The sequence below is a fragment of the Canis aureus genome, chromosome 9, assembly GCF_053574225.1.
Source record: "Canis aureus isolate CA01 chromosome 9, VMU_Caureus_v.1.0, whole genome shotgun sequence".
NCBI classification, from domain to species: Eukaryota; Metazoa; Chordata; class Mammalia; order Carnivora; family Canidae; genus Canis; species Canis aureus.
The window spans coordinates 30,027,409-30,052,859 of NC_135619.1; the positions used below are offsets into that span (position 1 = coordinate 30,027,409).

The 25,451-nt window shown below is 33.3% G+C and overlaps 1 protein-coding gene and 1 long non-coding RNA gene across 5 annotated transcripts in view; one reads left to right on the forward strand and one right to left on the reverse strand.

Moving 5' to 3' along the window:
- The window catches only part of LOC144320556 (uncharacterized), a 56,369-nt gene extending 31,058 nt beyond the window's left edge, over nt 1-25,311 (forward strand). The window contains exons 3-4 of one of the 2 annotated variants that reach the window (XR_013386189.1): nt 6,617-6,684; nt 25,101-25,311. This is a non-coding gene — a long non-coding RNA (uncharacterized LOC144320556). Of the gene's footprint in view, nt 1-6,616; nt 6,685-6,831; nt 8,283-25,100 lie in introns of those variants that run through there. The other variant, XR_013386188.1, reaches the window with a different exon arrangement.
- SOS2 (SOS Ras/Rho guanine nucleotide exchange factor 2) overlaps nt 1-25,451 on the reverse strand; it is an 80,717-nt gene that overhangs the window by 40,774 nt on the left and 14,492 nt on the right. For 2 of the 3 annotated variants that reach the window (XM_077909225.1, XM_077909228.1), the window contains exons 2-8: nt 21,335-21,460; nt 18,265-18,396; nt 17,188-17,352; nt 13,333-13,536; nt 10,385-10,528; nt 7,201-7,311; nt 3,221-3,319 (exon numbers count right to left, since the gene is read on the reverse strand). In XM_077909225.1, coding sequence (XP_077765351.1) covers nt 3,221-3,319; nt 7,201-7,311; nt 10,385-10,528; nt 13,333-13,536; nt 17,188-17,352; nt 18,265-18,396; nt 21,335-21,460 — 981 coding nt within the window. The remainder of the gene's footprint in view (nt 1-3,220; nt 3,320-7,200; nt 7,312-10,384; nt 10,529-13,332; nt 13,537-17,187; nt 17,353-18,264; nt 18,397-21,334; nt 21,461-25,451) is intronic. The other variant, XM_077909226.1, reaches the window with a different exon arrangement.

The following is a 25,451-nucleotide window of genomic DNA, read 5'->3' on the forward strand; positions in this document are numbered from 1 at the left end:
TACAGTGTTTCCTCAAAAAATTAAAAATAGAATTACCATTTGATTCAGCAATTCCTGGGTACATATCCAAAAGAATTGAAAGCAGGTTCTCAAGGAGATATTTGTATACCCATATTCATAGCAGCATTATTTACAGCAGTCAAAAAGTAGAAGCAACCCAAATTGTTTAGTCACATTGCATGCATAACAATATATTTAACACTACTGAACAGTATACTTAAAACAGTTAAGATGTTAAGTTTCATGTTATATATATTTTACAACTACAAATAAATTAATATTTTAAAAAACCAATAGTATCACAGTCAGAACTAATTTAAGAGTAAAAAGTAGTTTCTCATCTTCCCATGTGATAATCCATTTAGTTTGTGTCTAGAATTAGTCCTTATTTCAGTATTTTTCAAACTGCAATGATGTCATAATCCATTAGAGGATCACAATTACTTTTTAAAAGAAAGAAATGGAATAGAATAAACAGTGGACATTGTATGAAATGGTAAGTAGCATTTCATGAAAGTTTTTATTCTGTGTATGTGCATATATACATATATGTATATATATACATATATATATGATGTTAAATGCATTTCTTACTATGAGTTATTCCCACTGTATAACATAAAGACTGAGTCCCATAGTACAATAAATGCTAATAACTGGACCACATTTTAGAATATTTAGGCTCTTCTGATCCCACTAATTGAATTGCATGCTTACCGAGAACCAGTTGTATATGTTCCCAAATATGTTTATGCAAGTTGGGCTTATATTGTAATTATGTAATTTAATTACTCATTATAGAAGTCAAAGAAATAGGAGTACAAAAAAAGATATTTATAGGGGTGCCTAGGTGGCTCAACTGGTTAAGCGACTGACTCGATTTCAGCTCAGGTCATGATCTCAGGGTCGTGAAACTGAGCTCTGCATGGGGGTCTACCCTTAGGTGTGGAGTCTGTTTGAGATTCTTTCTTCCCCCTCCCTCTGCCTCGGTCCCTGCTCATGCTCTCTTCTTAAACAAGATTAAAAAAAAAAAAAGATATTTATATGAAAACTCAAGTAATTTTAAAGGCAAGCTCCATTAAAAAGGTATAAGGAAGATACTATAAAAGATTTGGAAAAATTATAAAAACCTAGGTTTCTGCACTCAAATGGTTTTACAAACATCTTTACATTCATGTATCACCTAAAAAGAAATGGGAAACAGAAATCACAGAAGACAATTTTTGTGATGTAAGCAAGAAAGATTCATGTTCAAAGAAAAGATTTTACCCTAAGTCAACAGATTAGCACATAAATACATAAAAATGTCGATCTATAGGGGCTTTGTGTTTATTAAAATAAAGTGTATATTTTTTAATGATTATTTTTTAAGATTTATGTATTTTAGAGAGAACATGTGCATGTGAGGTGAGCAAGGGTCAGAAGGAAAAGGAGAGGGATTTCTTAAGCAGACTCTCCACTTAGTGCAGAGCCTGGAGTTCAATCCCATGACCCTGAAATCATGATGTGAGCCAAAATCAAGAGTGGTCCCTTAACCGACTGAGCCACCCAGTCACCTTGATTCTTTATTTTATTTTTTAAAAAGATTTTATTTCTTTAAGAAAGAGAGACAGAGTGTGAGCATTAATCAGAGGGTAAGGCAGAGGGAGAGGGAGAGGGAGAGGGAGAAGCAGGCTTCCTGCTCAGTGCAGGGAGCTTGACAGGGGGCTCAATCCCAGGATGTTGGGATCACAACCAGAGCCAAAGGCAGAGGCTTAATCAACTGAGCCACCCAGGTGCCTCATGATTCTTTAATTAGCTGACCAACTACTAGTCCCAATTATGATTAAGAGGACACAGAGTCCAGTATTTAATTGGTGGCGAAGTAGCTAAGGCCTCAGGATGAGTTAGGCTATCATAGTTAATGTCCTGATCTTAGATGCAGACATAGTAGTTTTAAGATCAACACTGAAGATTTTAAAACCGATCATCCAGACAGGGATAAAAATAAGCTTCAATTATAAAGTCAAACCAGGATTTTTAAATGTTGGCATAGATTTGAAGGCAATTATAAGACTAATAATAGGACTTACAATTAGACATCATCCTCAAAATTTTAGAAATCCTAACATACATCTGGGACAGCCAATGTATTATTCATATGAAGCCTACAATCATTTTTATGAGTTCTTTATGGATCCTTTAGTCTCCATAGATATTCAGAATCCAGTTGTTCACCTATTTGTGCTCAAAAGCTAGTGAGTTTCAGCGTCACACATTATGGGTAATAAGGCTTCAAAAAAATTATTGATAGCTATTCATTAGAAATCACCAAATGAATTCCTTACCTGCGTGCCTACAATATACAGAATTATCCTAACTTTAATATTATTACTAAAGAGTTAGATGAAAAAAGTCTGAATGAGTCGTCTAAAACCAACAACTTGGTATCCTAAAGGAGAGGTACAAAATACTCAGGTGGAAAGATGCCTAGCTTCTAAAAACCAATTTTAAAAGTTGTAGAAGAACGTTTTACTGAGCAAGATATTTTGAAATTATGGGGCATCCAGATGCCTCAGTCAGTTAAGCATCCAATTCTTGATTTCTGCTCAGATCATGATTACAGAGTTGTGAGACCAAGCACTAAGTCAGACTCCACACTCGGCATAGAATCTGCTTGTCCCTCTTCCTCTGCTCTTCCTCTCGCTTGCACTTGTGCTCTTTCTCTCAAAGAAAATCTTTACTAAATAAGTAAGTAAGTATAAAGGGTTCAAGTTTTACCATAATATTTTGTTACATGTTGCTTGGGTCCTTGCTAAGAGAGGAAGAATACTATACTGCATTGTTTAAAAAAAAAAAAAAGTCAGACTTAAAAGTGCTTTTCTTAATAAGTTAAAACAAGATGGAAATCTAGACCACTGCTATGCATAACAGTTATTAACTACTTACATAAAGAGTTAAAACAGTGTTGCCTCCAAAAATTAAAGAAAAAAGTAAACTCTATATTAATACTTTGAAATTCTACATTATGAAATGACAGATAAAGACATACTTTTCTCTATCTACTACTCTGAAATAATATGAAGAAAATACAGGCTTTTTTCCATGGAAAAGAAGGTAAACATTTGAATTACTTTATATTTATGAATAAAAAGCATTAAAAATAATATGACCAGATCAAAAACTAGTTCTTAAGTCTCATAAATCCAAGTACTTTTGGCTCAGGAAGCCTTCACCTTACCTTTAATAATTCAAAATAGTGCCAACAATGATAAACAGGCACTAGCATAAGGCGTGGAAGGACATAACGAACTGCCTCTTTAAAACCATCAGCAATGGACTGCAAAGCAAAAAGATGTAACTGTATATCACTGGTATCAAGAATATATAATAACAATGCCTAACAGAATAACTTAAAAATACATGATACAGACTTAACCAAAACTATAATGGAAAGCATGTTCTACATGAAAATTAAAGTGCCATAAAATGAAGGGCTTTTTCCTCCTTTAAGTTATTTGATAGGTATATACATTTCATTACTTCTTTTATACAGCCAAAATAACTTTCACAGTAGTCCTATACAACTTTTCCTCAAATGTTTTGGCTTCCCCATATCCTAAAAGAATTTTGACAGCTATGTAACCTCTTGTATATTTTTACATCATCATTTGAAACGTTTTAAGTTTAAATAGTTATGAAGGATGTATTTTGGGGGATGCTGTATATTGTAGATGTAATTTAAATATGTTTCACCAAACAATGATTAAACTTCAGATCTAGCTTATTTATTTTATGAAAAATGCCTGTCATAATTACATTGACAAAGCCAATTTTCACTGTCAAAATAGAGAGCTAGATCAGACAACTTCCACAGAAAGTCTAACTTCATTCTTAAACTCAAGTATACACATTAATGTCATAGCCTAAAGTATAGGAAGCATCTGGAAGAATCTATAACTGCTTCTAACATTGTACCCCCAGGTATGAGAACTTCACAAACCTACCCTCTCCTTCATTCCAATGTCCAATGAATGATGAGGTACTTTAAAAAAAAAATTTTACTCTTGTAACAATGATCTCACTTAATCCTTTGTTTCTCAAGACATAGATTTAGATATGATATGACATTTTAGCTACTAAGTTTTTATTTTTAACATAGTTACCCCACATCCTGCTTTTAAAAACTCTTTTGCTTTGCACTCAATGAACTCTCTCCTTCAAGAGCAAGTTTTTTGTTCCCCCTGGTTGGGACCCTATAGGTTTTTATACCTTGGATTAATGCATAATGGGAAATTCAATATGGCAAGGCATAATGTGTAAGAGAAGTTGGAAAAGAGAACGCAAAAACAAACACAAGGTAGAAAGCAGGCTAGAAACTGATTTCCTTAAAGAGCTGTCTGTGCCCTTATATGACCTGGAAAACCTTTGTGTGATATCTAGGGGTAGTTATATCCCAGTTTTCAAAACTAATCATCTATAGAATAAATGATTTTCTAGAATGTGTAAGAGATTTAAAAGTCATTCATATTGATTTTAAATGCCATTAACATTGACTTATTTAAACTAGTATTTCTCATCAGATAAATAGACACAACAGTAATATATAAGGAAAGACTGTCATATGATATTTCTTAAAAGTGAGGATTCTTTTAAGAATGGCAAACACTCACATAATCCTTATAAATTGTTAACTGAAGTTAAATTATAATTTGTTCAATGGGGGCACCTGGGTGACTCAGTTGGTTAAGTGTCTACCTTCAGCTTGGGTCATGATCCTGGAGTCCTGGGATTGAACCCCACATCAGCCTCTCGGCTCAGCAGGCTGTCTGCTTCTCCCTTTCCTGGTGCCCCTCCCCATCCCCACTCATGCTCTCTTTCTCTCTCAAATAAATAAATAAAATCTAAAAAAAAAGTTGCTCAATGGACTTGTTTCCATATGTCCAGTCATTTTCCTGAAGATTAATTTTTTTTTTTTAATTTTTATTTATTTATGATAGTCACAGAGAGAGAAAGAGAGGCAGAGACACAGGCAGAGAGAAGCAGGCTCCATGCACCGGGAGCCCGACGTGGGAATCGATCCTGGGTCTCCAGGATCGCGCCCTAGGCCAAAGGCAGGCACCAAACCACTGTGTCACCCAGGGATCCCTGAAGATTAATTTCTTTCATCATTTGATTAAAGATAGTGATGCGAATCCCTCTAGATATATTTTTGTATATTTTACATATAATACTTTAACTGGAACCAAGATGAAACTTTAAAATTAAGTCTACAAAGATCATTTATATTGTTAATTGGCACTGAAATGGCTATTAAAGTGTATTCTAAAATGCTAATGAGATGTGTATTTACAGTGTAAGAACTATAAATAAAACAAGTGAATGTTTGAGTATTTTAATATATGCTAAATGTGCTTAGTGTATTCTCATTTGATATTCACAAAAACTATAATCATCATCATTTCACAAATGAGCAAACTAAGTCTCTAAGGTTAAGTGACTTGCTCTGAAAAACATAATTACTGATTGGCCTGAAGCCAGAAGTTCTCACTCCAAAGCTCATTCTCAAAGTGTGCTATGTATCTTCTAAAGAAGTTTGTTTTATATATTTTTTTAATGAAGCATTATCTTCTTCACCTCACACTAAATGGATATTTTTAAAGTTAATATAGTACAAACGAGTTTGGCATGAAAAGGGTTTTTATCTAAGTCTTTAAATTTCACTAAATGCCTGGAACAATAGTTAAATAATTAGGTCCTATACATTCAAATCCCATATTAAGAATTTCTAATAAAATAGTAATCAAATAAGAAATGTTAGTGCTTTTAATGATTATGTGAAGATCTTATAGATACATTGTCCTATTTAATCAGGATTTACTTTATGGTTTATATGAATATATAAGATTTAGCTTAAGAAAATTATTCCTTCATTGATGTAAATTTTGAAAATTAGGTATAATTTTTATTCCAAGTTGACAAGTTATTGAGTAGAGTAGAAGACAATAATGGGAATTCACAGTAAAGAAGGCAGAAAGAAGACGGTAAGTTCAGCTTTGAACATGTTACACTTAAAAAAAAAAAAAAAAAGAACATGTTACACTTGAAATGCTTGTGGGATATTCAAGTGAATTAGTTCAAGGGGCAGCTAGTTATATGAAAGTATATATACACACACAGTGCTCATAAGAGAGTTAAGGCATGAAAATACAAACAGGAAGTCACCAGCATATATGCAATATCTAAAGCAGAATGTATGGATAAAGTTATCCAAGGAGAGTACAGAGGGGCAGAAAAGCAGGGGCTGATAATAGAAATTGGAGAAGACCTGCAATTAAGGAGACAAAGAAGAAACTAAAGAAGATGAAAATTAGGAGAAAGTACCATGAGAGCTAAAAGGACAAGCAGGGCATGAACAAATACCACAGGCATTAATATGAAATCGAAATATCCACTGGACTCGGCAGTTAAGTTTATTTGCAGGGGCAGTTTTTAATGTTATATCCTGATCAGAACACAGAAGGTTGCAGTTTGATAAAGAATGGTAGAAAGTAATATGAAGATAACTGGCTAAAAATGGAAAAAATGAAAGGGGGAAAGAGAGTGAAGAAAGTTTTTATTTATTTGCTTGTGTTAGGACAATCAAGACCATGTTCCTTTGCTATGGGAGAAAAGCCAGTTGAGATGCAGGAAGTTTCCACAGCAGTAAGTAGTTAAAGATAAATGCCAACATAACTTTTGGGTGTTAATGTAATTTTGTCTCTCCACTTTCTTTCATTTCATTTAACTGTATTACTGAACTAACTAACCTGCATAGTCCCCATTAATATATTTATCTCTTTTAAATTCCAGGCCTGGTAGAGAAGTCAATATGGATAGTAAATGAGGATATTCTCCACTCTTTATGATTTCTGTTCTAGCTCCTGAAATAGCTCTGCATATTGATCTCTATATCCCAGATCTAGAACGTGCCAGATTCTTTTAGCCAATTAGTATGTGCAATAATATTCTATAAAAGATTTCTACATTAAGGAATGACTGAAAGAACTCAAAAAAACAGAAGATAATCTAATACAAGCTTCAATGAACAGATTTTGAAGGACTGGAAAATTATTTCATCATGTGCTTTATGAAAGGATTCTAGAATTTACAATTCTAGATAAGATGGTGAGATATTTTAGTTGCTTTATTAAAAAAAAGGAACATTCAATTTGAGTTTACCTGAAAGTGTAGAGCCACTGCAGGTCTGGCCATCAGCTTACTGAAATGTTCATTAAATTTTGGAGAAAGAATGTCCTGTGATAATGTTTCATAAGGATCAAATGCTTGCTCCTATTTTTTTTAAAAAAGGAGAATATGTTAGGTTTAAAAGAACATATTTTCTACTAATATGGCAGATAACTTAATGGCAGATTTTTATTCAACTCCTCAACTAATTTCACAACTTTTTGTTCTCTACTTTCAGAAGGCAAACAATAAGTAGGAAATTTTTTAAAGTGTAAGTAATGACCTTCAGTGATAGATGACAAGGTCTTAAGGTTTTAAAATAGGTCACTGAATTTGTGGTCATAAGTTATCAAATTACTAAAATGCTTATGCACATTTACTCCCAGTAAATGAAGAGTATTTATTAGTAAAACAAGGTTTGAATTTGAAATTTCAACCTAGGTAAGCCTAGGTTGAAACGAGTTTACACTTAAGGTAATTTCAAAGGAAGCAAAATCTGGTACCACTGTTTTATCCACTCTACACTTTTCAAAATTAGAAAAAGCAAAGATTAATAAACATAAAATGATAATACAGAAATTTCCCATATTTCATAAATGTTTATATCTAAATAAATTCCTATTATTTGACAATAATCAATACCCCCAATGTTTAGTTACAACTAAGGGACTTGTTTCATCTTCGTATTTTAAAAATACATTGTTTTTCAGAAAATAACAAGTATTGGTGAAGAAATAGAGAAACTGAAATCCTCATCTACTGCCAGTGGGAATATAAAATGGTGTAGCCCTATGGAAAACAGTTTGGCAGCTAAACAAAAAATTGCCCCATGACCCAGCAATTCTACCACTGTATATATACCCCAAAGAATTGAAAACAGAGAGACTCAAGCAGATATTTGTATGCTAGTGTTCACTGCAGCATTATTCACAATAGCCATGTGTCCATCCACCAAATAAATGGATAAGCAAAATGTGATATAGATATATAGATATACAATGGAATATTATTCAGCCAAGGAAATGGATGGAGTTCTGATACATACTATGATGTATGAACCCTGAAAACATGTTAAGTAAAATAAGCAAAAACAAGAGAATACTGTTATGATTCCACTTATATCGAGTACCTAGAACCAGCAAATTCATATATAAAGAAAGTAGATTAGAAGTTACCAGGTGTTAGGGAGAGGGAAGAATAGGGAGTTAATACTTAATGAGTGCAGAGTTTCTATTTGGGGTGATAAAAAAGTTTTGGAAAAAAATAGCAGTAATGGTCATATAACATTGTGAATTTAATTAATGCCACTGAATTATAAACTTAAAAATGGTTAAAATGGCAAATCTTACAAAATGTGTAATATATATTTTATCACAGTAAAAAACAAAATAAAAATTAGAAAACACATTGTTTTTGAACCATGATATCTTTAAAAGAACAGGAAACAACTAGGTTACAGATTAATACACTAAGATACAAAAACTTGCTGATAAGAATCAAGGCTGAATATTTTGCTTAGGTATCAGTAACTGTATACTGATACTATACTTCTATACTATCATTTTCATTGTCTCTAAAATGGATGTAATAAAAGTGATCTATATTTTTAAAAAATATAAGCAAAGATTATAAAACTAGGAAATCTTTTACATGAAAACTGAAGAAAGTACTTTTAAGAGTCTGTTTTCCAAAAGCAATAAAAAATGGCCAATGATTATAATACAAAGATGTTCAATATGATTAGTTTAAAAATAAAAGCTTTTTTTTTCTCATTAGACTGGCAAAAATGAATAGAATAACACCTTGAGTTAGTGAAAGGGTGGGGAAAAAGAGCAGCATATATTAGCGTTTATCTAGAAGTAAATATGGCAAAATGTTCCAAAGTTCTAAAAATTTCCTCATCTTTAAGACTACAATGCCACTTCTAGGAATATATTCTAAAATAATTATTAGACTATGAAGACAGAAGAAATATATTTGTTGCAATATTATTTACAATAACGAAAAATGGAAACAACCTACATGTTTATTAACAGTAAGGAGTTAAAATATGTTATGATGTCTCTATATAACATGGACTAATTTAGACTTCAAAAACTGTTGAAGGGAGGGGCAGAAGTGGATGAAATAGGTGAAGGGATTAGAGGTACAAACTTGTAGTGAGTAAATTACATGAAAAGCACAACATAGGGAATATAATCAATAATACTGTAACAATGTCGTATGGTGACAGATGGTAACTACACATATGGCAGTGAACACTGAATTGTTGGATTTCCATGTTACACACCTGAAACTAATATAACACTGTATGGTCAACTAAACTTCAATATATTAAAAAAGTTGTGTGGAGGTCTATTTATTAACATGAAGAATTCTCATGATATGTTGAGAACAGGAGAAAATAGTCTGTTTTGGTAAACAAACAGGTTTATATCTATAAGTAGAAAAATATATTTAAGGATTAAATAATACATGTTGTAAGGATAAGTTATCTCTGGTTGTTGCAAAATTGAGTGATTTTCATTTTATTTATATTTGCCTCTATCTTTCTGAATATTTTTACAATGAGTTATATTACTTTTACAATCACTTAAAAGACAAAATAGGGACTGCTAGGTGGCTCAACGGTTTGGTGCCTGCCTTTGGCCCAGGGTGTGATCCCAGAGTCCCGGGATCGAGTCCCGCATCAGGTTCCCTGCATGGAGCCTGCTTCTTCCTCTGCCTGTGTCTTTGCCTCTCTCGCTCTCTGTGTCTATCATGAATAAATAAATAAAATCTTTTTTAAAAAATGACAAAATGATTTTCACTTTGCGGAAAAAAAATTAAAATATAACCTTTTCAATTTTTGGAAATTAAGACAAAAATCTACAAAAGTTAAACAGCTAATGGTCAGTAAAATTTATTTTCTTTCATCTTAATGTGCGTGCATTAAAAAAAATCCTAAATGCTACTACTCAATCAACTTTCACTATAAATATTATCATAAATACACCATAAAGTAAGTGTCATTAAAAATATAGACAATGTAATTTTAGTTTGCTACTGGTTAAACCTTAAGTATTGTTTTATAGCAGTCAGCAATGTCCTCTAATTTTCACAAAGAGTATCTTACTAAATTTCTTAATACACCATTTAGGACTTTAATGAGAATTACAAAGTAGCTTTGTAAACTTACCTCTGCCAAATCTTCAAAACAGCTGCCAGCTAAGGGATGAGGACTGCTTTCATCAGTCATTTCCACTGTGTCTTCAATCAAACCTAGAAGTTTCACAGTCAATTCGTGTATATCTGAAATGTTACTGAAAATTCTGTCAATATCCTGAAAAAAAAAAGAAAAGAAAGGTTAAGACGTGAGGTTGAAGTTTAAAAAATGCTAAATATATTTTTAAAAAGGCTAAATATAGGGACGCCTGGGTGGCTCAGTGGTTGAGCATCTGCCTTTGGCTCAGGGCGTGATCGCAGAGAGTCCCGAGATTGAGTCCCATATCCGGCTTCATGCATGAAGCCTGCTTCTCCCTCTGCTTATGTATCTCTCTCTATCTCTGACTAAATTAAATAAAATTTTTAAAATGCTAAATATAACTAATGTAAGTGCTAAGGGTATATTTTCATCCAATTACATACTATTACATTCCAAGACATATAATATATTCTACAACAAAGCAAAAGTCCATCATGAATACAGAAGTGAAATTTAAAAAACCTCTTGGATTACAAACAGTAAATTTACTCAGAAATAAGACTGTAGATAGTTTTGTTCAGTAATTCTAAAATCTCATATTGTGGATAAATCTAAGCAACTCCTTACATAGAGAATCCTGGCATTTGAGTATTTTAAAATTAGCTAAGAAGCTACAAATCTTGATCAAGGTCTTATAGAGTTGGTTAATAACAAAAGCTGAGTTCAAAATCTGACTCCTCCAGATACAATCCAGTTTCACAACTTGTGGCCTTTCTCCTGAATTTGAGGAGGAATTAAGACTTCATTCAAGCTTCCATGTGTGAATTAAATCTGGATTAAGAAATGTTAAATCCTCTGGACACAGATAGACCATATGACTGATGATGCTGGTTATGGCCAACTTTCATTCATTTTTCCATCTTCATAATAGAAACATCACAGGCTGTGGAACCTGGTAGATATAAGCATGTACCTTGGCCCCACACCTGTTAGATAAATGACTCTGGATTAGGTCACTTATTAGGTCTTAGACACTATTATAACATGTTATTTCATAATAGCCTTATTAGATAGGTACTGTCATCATCCTCATTTTTACAAATGAGGAAACTAGCTCAGAGCAGTTAAGTAATTTGCTCAAGGTCACACAGCTGGTACACCAATATCTACCTTCATAAGGTTCTTAGCAGGATTAAATGAGGTGACTTCTACAAACTGTTCCTGGCATATATTAGGCCCTCCACAAATGTGAGCTTTTTGAAGACAAAGGGGTAGAGTCTAAAAGAATAAATGAAGATTAGTTTTAAATGACTCATTCCTTTATCAAATATTTGCTGAGTACTATGCTCTGATCTTAGATGGTCTCTATCTCAAAATTCATAGTCTTTTGAGACTAAAAAATACACTAAATATAGCGAATCCATATCTAAATGCTAAAAAAAGTTTACAAAGGTACAATAGAGGGACAGCCCCGGTGGTGCAGCGGTTTGGCGCCACCTGCAGCCTGGGGTGTGATCCTGGGGACCCGGGATCAAGTCCCACGTCGGGCTTCCTGTAGGGAGCCTGCTTCTCCCTCTGCCTGTGTCTCTGCCTCTCTCTCTGTGTCTCTATGAATAAATAAACAAAATCTTAAAAAAAAAAGGTACAATAGATACAAAGAAAGAAAAAAAAGGAATTCTCTCTTTCTCTTGACCGTTAGTATCATAATAGAAATTTTCTATCAAATCAGCACTAATTCAATGAAAAGAGATCCCATAAAAATTAATTCCTGAGGAATGAAAACTAATGGGACAAAGAAAAGGCAAAGAAGACAAAATCAGCTACCAGCATCTGTTAGGTTTTTATTCTTAGAATTCTCTTAGACTGTGGTATAAAAGAACTCAAGTTCAAGTTCAACCTCTATAACTAACTTACCAAGTCATAACCATTTTGTGTCAATTTCCTCACCAGTAAGGTAGAGATGATAATATCTGCCTTACCTATCTCAGAGGAGTGCTATAAGGGTGACATAAAATAGGCAGTACTTTGAAAATGACAAAATGCTGATTACTTAAAGCAGTGTGTCTAGTGGGAGTTGCTATAAAACATTAAGCTAGACATATATACAAAAAAAAAAAAAAAAAAAGGATAGAAGCCTACTAAAAAACCTTACATTATCACCGAAATTCATGCTTTTGGAAAAGAATCAAAGAGGCTAAATCACTTCCTAATCTTAAACACTCAGCCAGCTGTGTCTGCACATTCACTCATGTAATAGTTATTTGAGGGAGGAAGTCAGGAGGTAGAAAAATGGCTGAGTATTTAAAGTGAAGGGCAGACACACAGACATCTAAGAAAAAATAAATCATGGGATAAAGAAGGAAAGACAAACTTTTCTTAAAGACAATATTTGTATAGCTGGACTCCTTAAGTTGACTTTAGAAGCTGCAGAGGTTAAGAAAAAGAAGGACAAGGCTCCCATCCTATTCCCACCACTCCTAATCCATTTTCCAATAGAGCAGCTCCGCCTTTGTTTACATGGCACTCTGCATGAATTTTTTTCTCAAAAAGTTCCACTGTTAAAACTTTAAACTAGTGCCTTAAAGTACTTACCAAAAGTACTTAATGAGTGCATTAAGTCTTTCTTTTCTGGACCATACATCTTTTTCTTTTTCACTATGTTCAAACGAATGACTATAAACCTCAGATCCTGCACAGCTGAAAGATTTCATTCCAGAGTAGGCCTCCTTTCTAATCACGGCAGCTGTGTGCAATTGTGTTTGACTTTCACCGTCACTACCCTTAACATAGTATAACAATTCACATATTTTAAAAATTATAAACATTACATAATAGAATATTTTTGTTTTACATACTCTTAAAGCATAAAAAGTTACTATTTATGATTTTAAACTCCTATTTAACTTTTGGGGTACAGAATTTCAAACCAAAAAGGTACTTACAGAAGGTTTAAACAGATTTCTGTCCGAAAGAAAGGCTTCTCGAAACACTTTTATGATCATATTTAGTTCCCGTAGATATTGCCTTTCTTCTGCAATTTCAGTTCTGACAAGGTCATAGTAGTTTAATTCACCTGAAGAACTAGGTTCATCTTCACAAAGACAAACCAAACCTATGTCATCCTGATCAAACATGTCCATCAAAACCTGAGAAATATAAATCAATAAAGTAGAAATTTATTTTCTGAACTTTTATAAAATGGTCTCAAGGTACTTAGAATTAAAACATTATTAAACAATGAGAGTTGTGTGCATTACAAGCTAATTTATATAATTGAAATAAGAGAAATATGAAAGGTTGGAGGAAAAAAATGTTCAAATAAAACTAGATATGCAAACATAAATAAATATGGAAATAAAATAAACCTAATAGTGAAATATATGTGTGTGTATACATATATATGTGTGTATATACATACACACACACATAAACACACATATATAATAGCAAAAAAGAGCATACCTTTGAAGGACAACAATCTGAGCCAAAATCCCGGTTCAACCATTACTCACCTGTGATTACAGACAAGTTATTTATTCTTTTGAAAGCAGATTCCTTCTATGTAAAATGTAACTGATGAAAAAATTCAATGAGGTAATGTACATAAAATGCATACTACTATGTCTGGCAAATAGTAGGCATTCAAAATGGTATTAGTCCCTTGTCCTAGTGTAAGGAAAGGTGTATGCACTTGGGAGAAAAATATAAGGACACTATTGTAAAAGCACATGATAGAGCATAGTGTTATGTTTTTCTACTGCATATTTACTATATCAGCAAGTGCTGTGAAGCAGTTAAAGAAGGCGCTTAGACCATTGCAGGAAGAGAGGACTGTTAGGAGATTGGCTACAGGGATGCCTGGGTGGCTCAGCAGTTAAGTGTCTGCTTTTGGCTCAGGTTGTGATCCCAGGGTCCTGGGATCGATTCCCACATCGCCCCCGCCCTCTCCCCCCCACCCCCCACGCAGGGAGCCTGCTTCTCCCTCTGCTAATATCTCTGCCTCTCTCTCTGTGTCTCTCATGAGTAAATAAATAAAATCTTAAAAAAAAAAAGAGAGGTATCTTTAACCTAGCATATGATACCCATTAAAAAAAAAAAAAAAAAGATTAGTTACATACAGAAGAACTGATCAAATAAGAAAATATAGTAACAAAAATGGGAGCCAGATTTCTGTCAAACAAGGCAATTACAAATATGAAAAGGGGAGGCTAAAATGAACTCTATGGTATTAGTTTTGGATTGGAGAGATCTGTGAATTCATATAAAGATCTATAATTTTTTTTTGGTAGAAACAGGGTAGTCCTTGAGTTAGAAGCATAAGCCTGAGAGAATGATAAAGCAACAGGTTTCACAAAATTGTTCTACTAAGTCAGAAATAGGTAAATAAAATACTATCTTCTAAGCAAACTGGATTACCATCTGCCTTATAGGTCCACCTCCACCTAAATGTAGGTTGGTGCTAACTTATCACCTATGCTGGAAAATAACTTGTGAAAGTACACACCTGTATTAGTTTTCTTTGGCTGCCATAACAAATAGATAAGAAATACAGATGTGTATATATACATATAACGTATAAACACACACACACACGCCCCAATTCTGGCCTCTAGAGACCAGAACATGTACACTCTAATAGCAGTGAGCTTATCTAGCATCCAGATCTTGGTTTCTAAATACTATTCTCCACTAAAAGAAACCCAGAGTTTCTAGAAAATGACTAATCCCAGGCTTGAGCAGCATGTAAACAAAAGTTGAACCTAGAACATTTTCTGTCAAAAGAAAGTGTCCAAAGAATGATACAGACAGAGAAGCCAACTTAAAGAAGCTTCCATTGGCCAAATCTGGGACAATTTGAATATCAAAATAAGTAGTGAAATAATGGATAGCATATTAAATAAGAATGCATGAATCTATATTAAAATAAACAAATAAATTCCAAGTGCAATGAGAAACAAGATACTCACAATCCCAAAATATTCCACAAAATATTTATTAATTACATAGTACTTTAAGGCAGAGAAGCCTAGAAGACAACCCCTTAAATCAAGTGATTAAAAAGAACATCACCAGTAATGGGACATATCAAAATTGTGTGCCATGTGAGAAATACAATGAAAAGAGTACAGCATTATTTCTATGATATTCTTGGCCAAAGATCCATAATGAAAAAGAAAATATCAGAAAAAACTAAAGTAATGGACATTTTTTTTAAGTTCAATGCAGGGCTTGAACTCATGACCCTGAGATCAAGACTTGAGCCAAAATCATGAGTCTGAGTCAATTTAATCTACAGAGCCACCCAAGTGTCCCAGTAAGGGACATTTTAAATAATAACTAATGTAATCCTCAAACGTATCAAGACCATAAAAGTTAAAGAAGAATGAGGAACAATTCCAGACTTAATGATACATGACTAATTCTACACTAGATCATTTTGCTATAAAGGACATCAACTGGGATGACTGGCAAAACTTGAATGGGGTCTAAAAGTTAGATAGTATAATGTATCAAAATTAACTTTTTGGATTTTGATTGTCATATTGTGAGTATGCAGAAGAATGTTTCTGTTTGTAAACTATGTTGGCAAATTACTCTCAAGTGATTCAGGGCACAGGGGAGTACCTTTTATTGTATTTGCAACTTTTCTAAAAGTCTGAGATAGAAAAAATTTTAAAAGCATGCAATCATAATTTTAGAAGTCAAAATGGAAGTATCAAGGAATTTCTACTATGAAATTCAAGTGAAAAATCATATTTGAGACCACGGCAGAGTAGAGCAGATCTCAACCATAACTGCGTATCAGAATCACCTGGGATGCTTTCAAGATATACTGAGGCTTAGAGTCTTAACCCAGGTCAAGTATATCAGAACTTCTAGGAGTAAGATGCAAGCAAGGATCAATATTCTTTCTGGTAATTCTGATTTACAGTTGAAGTGAAGAACCACTGGCATGTGGTTCTGGGGTCATTCACCCTTAGTTGTCTAGCTTAGGCAACCTCTCTATGAAGTGTTCCTGGCTTGTCCCATGGCAGAGGTAACTACTTTCTCCATTGCACCTTTGACTTATAATAGTTTTTAATCACACTATGATGCAATTATTTTTTTTACAATATTTTTATTTCTCACTAAGATAAATTCCTTCTAACAAAGGAATTTATTATTCTAATACTATCTTGTTCAATGTTGTATCATTAATGCTTAGGACAGTGACTGACACATTGACAGATACCCAAAAATGTTGACTTGAAAAGGTAAAAAAAAAAAAAAAAAAAAAGTAGTAGTAGAAAGAAAAGAAAAGGAAGAGAGAGGAAAAAAAGGAGAGACTCAGTTTCTTCCCCAGTGGCTTACAGCCAGGAAGCAAAACAAAGTAATCAACAAAAAAAGTATCAGAAGGAAGAAACACTGGCATTGCAGTCTTTTGCTGTCTACCTCTGAAACCAATGTAAATTTTTCAAAATTACTTATACTTAAAAGTATTTGAATGCTCTGTATATATTTTCTTTATATTTTCTGTCTAAAAAGATAAAACTCAAATTATTTTTCTTAAATTGGTCTGAGGCTTTAGATGTTTCTTCTTGTAGGTAAAAGATTCTTAATGGGGGGGGGGGAGATTCCTACCATGTCATATGCTAAAAATCCTGAAAATATCATGGCTTGTCTAATAAGTCAGTATTTTTCTGTCTTCCAATACCAGGAATTATAAAATTACTAATATAAATATGTATAAAAAAGAGGTAGAAGTGACATATAATCACTATTATTCAAGTTAAGTTTAAATACCTTTTAACACTTACCTTATCTGCACACATTGATACTTTAATGTCCTGCTGAGATATTTCATAATGTCGGATATTAAAAACATAATTACCAGCCAACTTCAAAATATCAGCTGAGATATACTCTAGTACAGCCACAATATACAGGGATACGTGATAGTCCACTTTGTACCCTAAAACTTCCTGTGGAAAAAATAAGAAATTCAAAAAATGGCACTGTCAAGTATTGGTTAAACACTTAAAAAAAAGTTTATCCAACATTCTTGCTTACATAGAACTTTTTATAAGCCAAATGCTTAAACTTACAGGTATTACAGGATATAGAAAGAGCCATTGGTCCCAGTATCAGGGGCTTTTTATTTTTTTATTTTTTATTTATTTATTTTATTTTTTATCAGGGGCTTTTTAATGAGACCTCTAACAAATCAGCCTTCAGTATTAAGTAAGAGGGGATTATTGATTTTAACATAGACATCTTGGCCAGGACTTCACTGAAAACCTATTAATATATTACCCAAAACCCATTTGGCAATATCTACAAATAATGATTTATAACCAATATCCCCAAATGACAGTGGTTTTTGTCAAGGGGAGGATGTGTGCATATGAGGGGAAAGTTAGGGGAGGTCATGAAATTGCTACCAAGGGGGCATTCAAATCTATGTACACCAAATATTTTCTATAGACAAAATAATATTCCCTAGCCTTTTTTCCCCAATGTATATAAAGACATGTGTGATAAATACAAATTACTTTAAAAACCGTTCTGAACTCACCATAGCTTTTGACAATATATAGTATCTTAATGAGAGGGTGAGAATCAGTCAGGGGTAGTACTCAACAGAATATACCACAAAGATGTATTATTGCTTATCAATAACTTTTAATATTATCTGAAAGGAAATCTGATTTTTTCAGAGTACATTTATTTTCATTTGTACATAAATATATATGTATATGTACAAGTACACACACATGCACGTGCACATACTAACACACAGTGCTATATAAATACTATATAAATACACCAATACCTTATGAAGTGTTATTCATTATAAAGAACTTCCCAATGTTTTATTTTTTTTTTTTTACTACCTTCAATGAAGGATGGATTTTGTCCACAGGCAGTAAGAGAGGATTTCTTCGTTTTCGTTTTTCTATGGCAGATTGTGCATCAGCAATAGCCCATTTATCAATTGGATGAGGAAAGGTCTTTTGAACACGTTCCTGTTCAGATCACAGCAGTACTATTGTTAATAGAAGTGTTTATAACTAAAAAATTCATACAAAACTAAACTTTATCATCTTTAATGCTAGCAGGTAACAGTGATGTAACATGTTCCAATTCCTGTAATCACTAATTTTTTTAATAGGACTCTCAATATTTTTCCACATAATTCCCATGCATAAAGAAAAAGATGAACTTTAAACAGAAAGTTTTAAGCATAAGCATAATTAAGATGGAACTAGAACTAGGAAACAGTAGTAACATTAGGAGAGATTAAAACCAGCATGAAATACTCCCCAGTAATTTTACAGTAAGGTTCCTAGAGTTAAAATTATTTACATAGCAGAAATTGTTAAATCATTATTAATAATTATTATGCAGTCACTCTTCTTTTGCTAACCTTAGTTTCAAATATAGAAAATAATTTTTTTAAAAGAAGAGATGTTACGTACTTCTTAAAGGATCAAGTAGGTGACAAAGCTCAGAATGGCTTAAGGAAACACATCTCTTGGCAAAAACAATCTAAGCCTGGGACGCCTGGGTGGCTCAGTGGTGGAGTGTCTGCCTTTGGCTCGGGTCATGATCCCAGAGTCCTGGGATCGAGTCCCACATCAGGCTCCCTGCGAGGAGCCCGCTTCTCTTTCTGCCTATGTCTATGCCTCTCTCTGTCTCTCATGAATAAATAAATAAAATCTTAAAAAAAAAAAAAAAAACAATCTAGGCCTTTTAGATTACTATTATGGCTCATCTAATCTAAATTTAATCAGTGGTTAGCACAAATAATGAGAACTAAAGTGAATTAAACTCTAATTTTTAGTGGGACTTCCTGTTTTTTAAAATTACCCTTCTTTTAGCATATTTAGCTACTGAGAAGTATGCCTTTTTTTGAAGATTTTATTTATTTATTCATGAGAGATAATACAGAGAGGCAGAGACATAAGCAGAGGGAGAAGAAGAGTCCTTGTGGGATGCCTGATAGGGGACTCCATCCCAGGACCTCAGGACCATTACCTGAGCCAAAAATAGATGCTCAGCCACTGAGCCATCCAGGTGCCTCAAGAAGTATGCTTTTTAAATACTTAATGTCTTACAGCTGAGAGTAGGGAAACAAATACTTTAATCCCAGGAGTCCCTGAAAATCTTAATAGCTCAATTACTCCAAATTAAGATTTTCCTTCATACTGGAAGTTGCTGCCTTATTATAGAAACAATTTTCAAAAGAAAGGTGATGTAAACAGTATAGTACAAAAGTAATTTTTGAAAGCTGTACTAAGAGATATTTCTAAAAATCTAAAAATATTCCCACATAACTGAGCCAAAACAAATATTTTAGCACCAATTCACACAACTTTTTAGAGCTGTGTCTGTGTGTGTATTAATCAAACAGTAGATATCCTTAAGATTTTTAGTCCTTTATTGAAGTAGTATTTATATGCAGTAAAATGCACAGATCTTAAGTATACAATTTAATGTTAAAAAATGCTTTACACTTGTGTAACCATCACCTTAATAAAGATACAGAACATTTCCATCATCTCACTTTCCACCCCTCACAGGCAGCCACCACTCTGATATCACCATTAATTTTAGCTGTTTCTGAACTTCATATAAATGTATCACACCAAATGTACTCTCTGAAGTCTGGCTTCTTTTGTTCTATATAATGTCTGTGAATTATAGCTATGTTATTGCACATATCAATAGTTCATTCTCTCATTTTATTATTGAGTAGTATTCCATTTTATAAATTAACCAAAATCTGTTTATTCACATTCTTGTTGATAGAAATTTGAGTTGTTTCTAATTTTTGGCTATTATGAATAAAACTACTTGGATGTGCTAATAAGTCTCTTTGTGAACATATATTTCCATTTCGCTAAGGTTAAATACTTAGGAGTAAAACTGTTGGGTCATAGGCTAGATATGTTGGGTCATAGGCTAGATATACTGTATATTTAACTTCATAAGAAACTACCAAACAATTTTCCAAAATGGTTATAGTATTTTACACTCCCACTAGCAATGTGTAAGAGTTGTAGTTAAGCTACAACACATTTGGTGTTATTAGTCTTAATTTTCGTCCCTTAAGATGGGTGTGAAATGGTATCTCAATATACGTTTTAATTTCTATTTCCCTGTGACTTAAAAGCTTAAAGGGCACCTGGCTGGGTCAGTTAGTGGAACATGCAACTCTAGATCTCAAGGTTGTGAGTTTGAGCCCCATGATGGGTTCAGAGACTACTTAAAATAAAATGGAAAAAAAAAAAAAAAAAAAGCTTGAGCACTTTTCATGTGCTTATTGGTCAATGCCATATCTTCTTTTTACGAAGTGTCTGTTCAAGACTTTTCGCCTGTTTGGGGGAGGAAGCTGTCATTTCATTACCGATTTGTAGGAGTTAACATTATGTATAGATATCCTTTGTAAGGAATATATATCAAACACGTTCTCCTGGTTTGTGACTTACGCCTTTTTCACTTTCTCATTAATTTTACTCTTTAATACTTACTGTGTTTTGAGTCCTTTGTAAAAAAAAAAAATATTTGGTTAACCCCAGGTTAAGTAGATATTCTCCTGCATTCTCTCCTAAAACTTTATAGTTTTAGCTTTTATGCTTGAGACTATGATCTGTCTTGAATTAATTTTCATGTGTAATTAATTTCAAAGGTTTTTCTCTTATAAATTTATCCAATTATTCTAGCACTTTTTCTGAAAAACTTTACTTTCCCCATTGATTTGCCTTGAATCTTTGTTGAAAATTAACTTAGCACATATCCCACACATGACTTCAATGGTTTTAGTTTCCATAATAATATAGAATGATATAGATTTATTTATTTTTTCTTTTTTATTTTTTATTTTAGAATGATAGATTTAGATTAAAATGTTAATTTGTACAATGATTCAGTGACTTTTTGAAATATCAAAATAGTTTTTACCTCCACATCTTGAACAGTCCTTGGTTGAGCCATGCATAATTTATTAAGCAGCTGAAAAATCAGCTCTTCAATATAATAGAGAGACTCTTCATTAGCTGAGAGATTAGGATGTACTTGCTCCTGAACCTTTAAAAAAAAAAAAAGTTCTCAGTTAAAGTATAGGCAAAAACATTTATGACAAAGGTCAGTCTTATTTATAATTACTAATATTTTACTAGGCTGGTAATTCAAATACAGACATAAAACACAAAAAGTGGGGAAAACCCACCTCTAATTGGTCTTTGTAAACTTTTCTTTTTTTTTTGTAAACTTTTCTTAACCCACAGAGCAGTGTTTCTTAAACTTTTTTGTATTCTATGAAAATCTATTGAAAGCCACTGGCCCCTTTCTCCTGCTTACCACCAAAAAAACCCTATATACAAATAAAATATTCTGTACCATTTCAGAGGAATCATGAATACCATATCCTTAAATTACTTAAAGCTACTACAAGTGTCTGAACACTAGGTCATGACCCTCAGCAATGGAGAGATCTCTGAAAAACCACACTACTGCTGCTCCCTGCAGGGAACCCACTTCTCCTTCTGCCTATATCTCTGCCTCTCTCTGTGTCTCTCTCATCAATGAATAAAAAATCTTAAAAAAAAAAACAACTAAAAAGTCTGATAATACCAAGTGTTAGTGATTATGTAGAACAATGGGAACTCACACACTGCTACAGGAGTGTAAAATAAAATAGCTCAGTCGCTTTATTTTTATTTTTGGCTCAATCACTTTAAAAAACTTTGCCATTGTCTACTAAACCACAAGATATGCAATACCTTATAATTGATAATATTGTAAAAACTTTGTATGTTAACAGATGGGAATTAACCTATTGTGGAGATCACTTCATAAAGTACATACACCTGAAACTAAGAAAAATACTATATGTCAATTATACTTCACTTCAAAAAAATCAAAAATTTGTACTCTGGTTTCTCTTCAGATCAAATAAGTCTTTCGCCTTTTACTTTAAAAAATCAAAAATTTAAAAAAGACATGCATACCCTATGACCTAGCAATTCTACTGCTGGAGACATACATATATGTTTAGAGCTATGCAGTCCAACGTAGCAGACACTAGTCACGTGTGCCAATTGAGCAGCTAAAATGTAGCTCCACTGAAATAAAATGGGCTTTACATGTAAAATACATGCCAGATATCAAAGATTTAGTATAAAAAAGAATGTCAAATAGCTCAGAGTTTATACTGATTATACACTAAAATGGTTAGATTAGGCTAAATTATTAAAACCAAATTCATGAGTTTCTTACTTTTTTAATGTGGCTTTAAGAAACTTTAAAATTATATATGTGACTTACATTATATTTCTATTGGACAGCACTATTCTAGAGAAATATGCACGGAGGTTTATTAGAAGACATGTATAAGAAGGCTCATAAGTAACATTATTAGTGATCTCTCCAAACTAGAAACTCAAATATCTATCTAGAATGGAATAAATTGTAGTGTATTCATACAATGGAATACAGGAAGAAAAATGAGTAACTATAGCTACATAAAATGTGGCTATATGTTGGAAATAATGTTGGCAGAAATATATTTCTATAATATATTAAGGAATATATACAATGAAATAAATCCATTTCAAGATCTGACAAAATTAAGCAGCAATGTTTTAGGGATGCCTGTTTAAATGGTAAAACTACAAAAGAAAAAGCAAAGCAGTGATTACCATAAAAGTGGTTACCTTCTGGAGATTTCTGTTGAGAAAAATGCTGAATAAGTGTTTCTTAGGTTGTATGTTTATATTTTATGCATTTTTTATTGCTTATCACTTCACCATAAATAAGGTTTTTATTTTTTTAATATTTATTTATTCATGAAATACACACAGAAAGAGATAGAGAGAGGCAGAGACAGAGGCAGAGGGAGAAGCAGGCTCCATGCAGGGAACCCGATGTGGAACATGATCCTGGGTCTCCAGGATCATGCTCTGGGCTGAAGGCAGCGCTAAACCGCTGAGCCACCCAGGCTGCCCTAAATAAGGTTTTTAAAAGCTGGAGAATCATCCAGCAAACAGAAAATCAAAGGATAAAATTACAATAAAATAAGTCAAAAGGGCCCTCTAGTCCCTAGCTAATAAATGAAATTAAAATGTCAGAACCCTAGAGACAAAAGAATATCCTACAAGTTTAGGGTGAAGTGAAGAAGTAGGTCAAAAATAAAGTGACATTAGATTAGTTCCAAACTTCAACTGTAACACTAGAAGCTAAAAGGCAGAGATTTCCAACCTAGAATCAGATCCTAACGAACTATCAATCAAATGTCATGGTAAAATGAAGTCATGTTTAAACATAACAGGTCAAAACTTTTAACTCCCATGCACCCCTTCTCATTAAGCTTTTATAGTTCATACCACAGTAAAATTGCGTAAATCAAGAGAAAAATATAGCATATACGAAATGAAGGAAGCAATACAGAAAAAAGGCCGAAGGCGTACCCAGAATAAAGTGAAGGGAAATTATGAGAGCTGTACAATAGGCATAAGGTCACCAGTTCAGACTAGAGAAACTGTCTCAAGATGAAATTGAAGGGTGCCTGGCTGGCTCAGTTGAAGAGCATGCAACTTTTTTTTTTTTTTTTTTAAGATTTATGTATTTTAGGGCAGCCCAGGTGGCTCAGCGGTTTAGTGCCGCCTTCAGCTCAGGGTGTGATCCTGGAGACTTGGGATCAAGTCCCACGTCGGGCTCCCTGCATGAGCCTGCTTCTCCCTCTGCCTGTGTCTCTGCCTCTCTCTCTCCCCTCTCTGTGTTTCTCATGAATAAATAAATAAAATCTTAAAAGAAAAAAGATTTATGTATTTTAGAGAGAGAGGGAGAGCATGAGCAGGAGGGGCATAAGGAGAAGGAATTCTAGAGCTGACTGTGCTGAGCATGGAGTCCCATGTGAGGCTTGATCTCACAAGCCTCAGATTACCACCGGAGCTGAAACCAACAATCAGATGCTGTTAAACCGACCATGCTACCCAGGCACCCTAGGCATGCAACTCTTGATCTTATCAGGGTCACAACTTCAAGCCCCACATTGAGTGTACAGATTACTAAAATAAATAAATAAAAAATTTAAAAAAAGAGATGAAATTGATAGAGCATGTGATGGATCTAAAAATCTTAGGATATTTAGACAACTGGTAGAGAGAGCTTAAGCTTGAATTAGAAGGTACATAGAAAAATACACAAACAAGAAAACAAGACAATTATTAACTCCACTAAAAGTAAAGGGCTAGGTAGAAAACAAAAAGTGGTTTATCTCCAACAGCATTAACAGTCGTAACAACGTAAACTTTGAATATTGATCCAAACAAAACTATGATATAACCATGGCTTGGGGTGTGAGGCAGGAAGTATGCATATATGATAAGTTGTGTTTGGCTGGAGGGAGGAAATGTATATTTATATTAAAGAATATTAGGGGCTCTTGGGTTGCTCAATCAGTTAAGCATTGACTGTTGATTTCAGCTCAGGTTATGTTGTCGGGGTTGTGAGATCTAGCTGTGCTTCAGCTCAGCATGGAGTCGGCTTGAGGTTCTTTCCCTCTCCCTCTGTCCCTCCCCCTACTGTGCACACTCTTTCTTTAAAATAGATAAAATCTTAAAAAAAAAAAAAAAGAATACTAAATCCTTATCTTCCATGGTAGGAAGTTAACAGATAATGGTCAAAACAGGAAAAAAATGTAAGAATAGCAATTTTTTTCCCTTAGAGACACAGAATACTGAAATGAATCACTTTGGAAGTTAAAAGGAATTGTCTCTGGAAAGCAGAAAATTTTGTGAATGGGAGAAGGTACTGCTATTTTTTTTTATAAGCCTTATAAAGTTACTTATATTTTTATTTGCGGGAATAATTTTGATAAAATACAAACTTACAAAGAAACATAATTTGAACTGGGGAAGTGGGGAAGAGAAGGATACATAAAACTAGAAATATCAAATACTACTTTTTAAAGAACTTTGGAAAAGAAGAGTTTAAAGGAAAGCAGTTAGATATTTATAAGGGACCAATATCCAGAAAGCCAGGTTTTATATTTCTTTATAAACTCAAAATAGGTTGT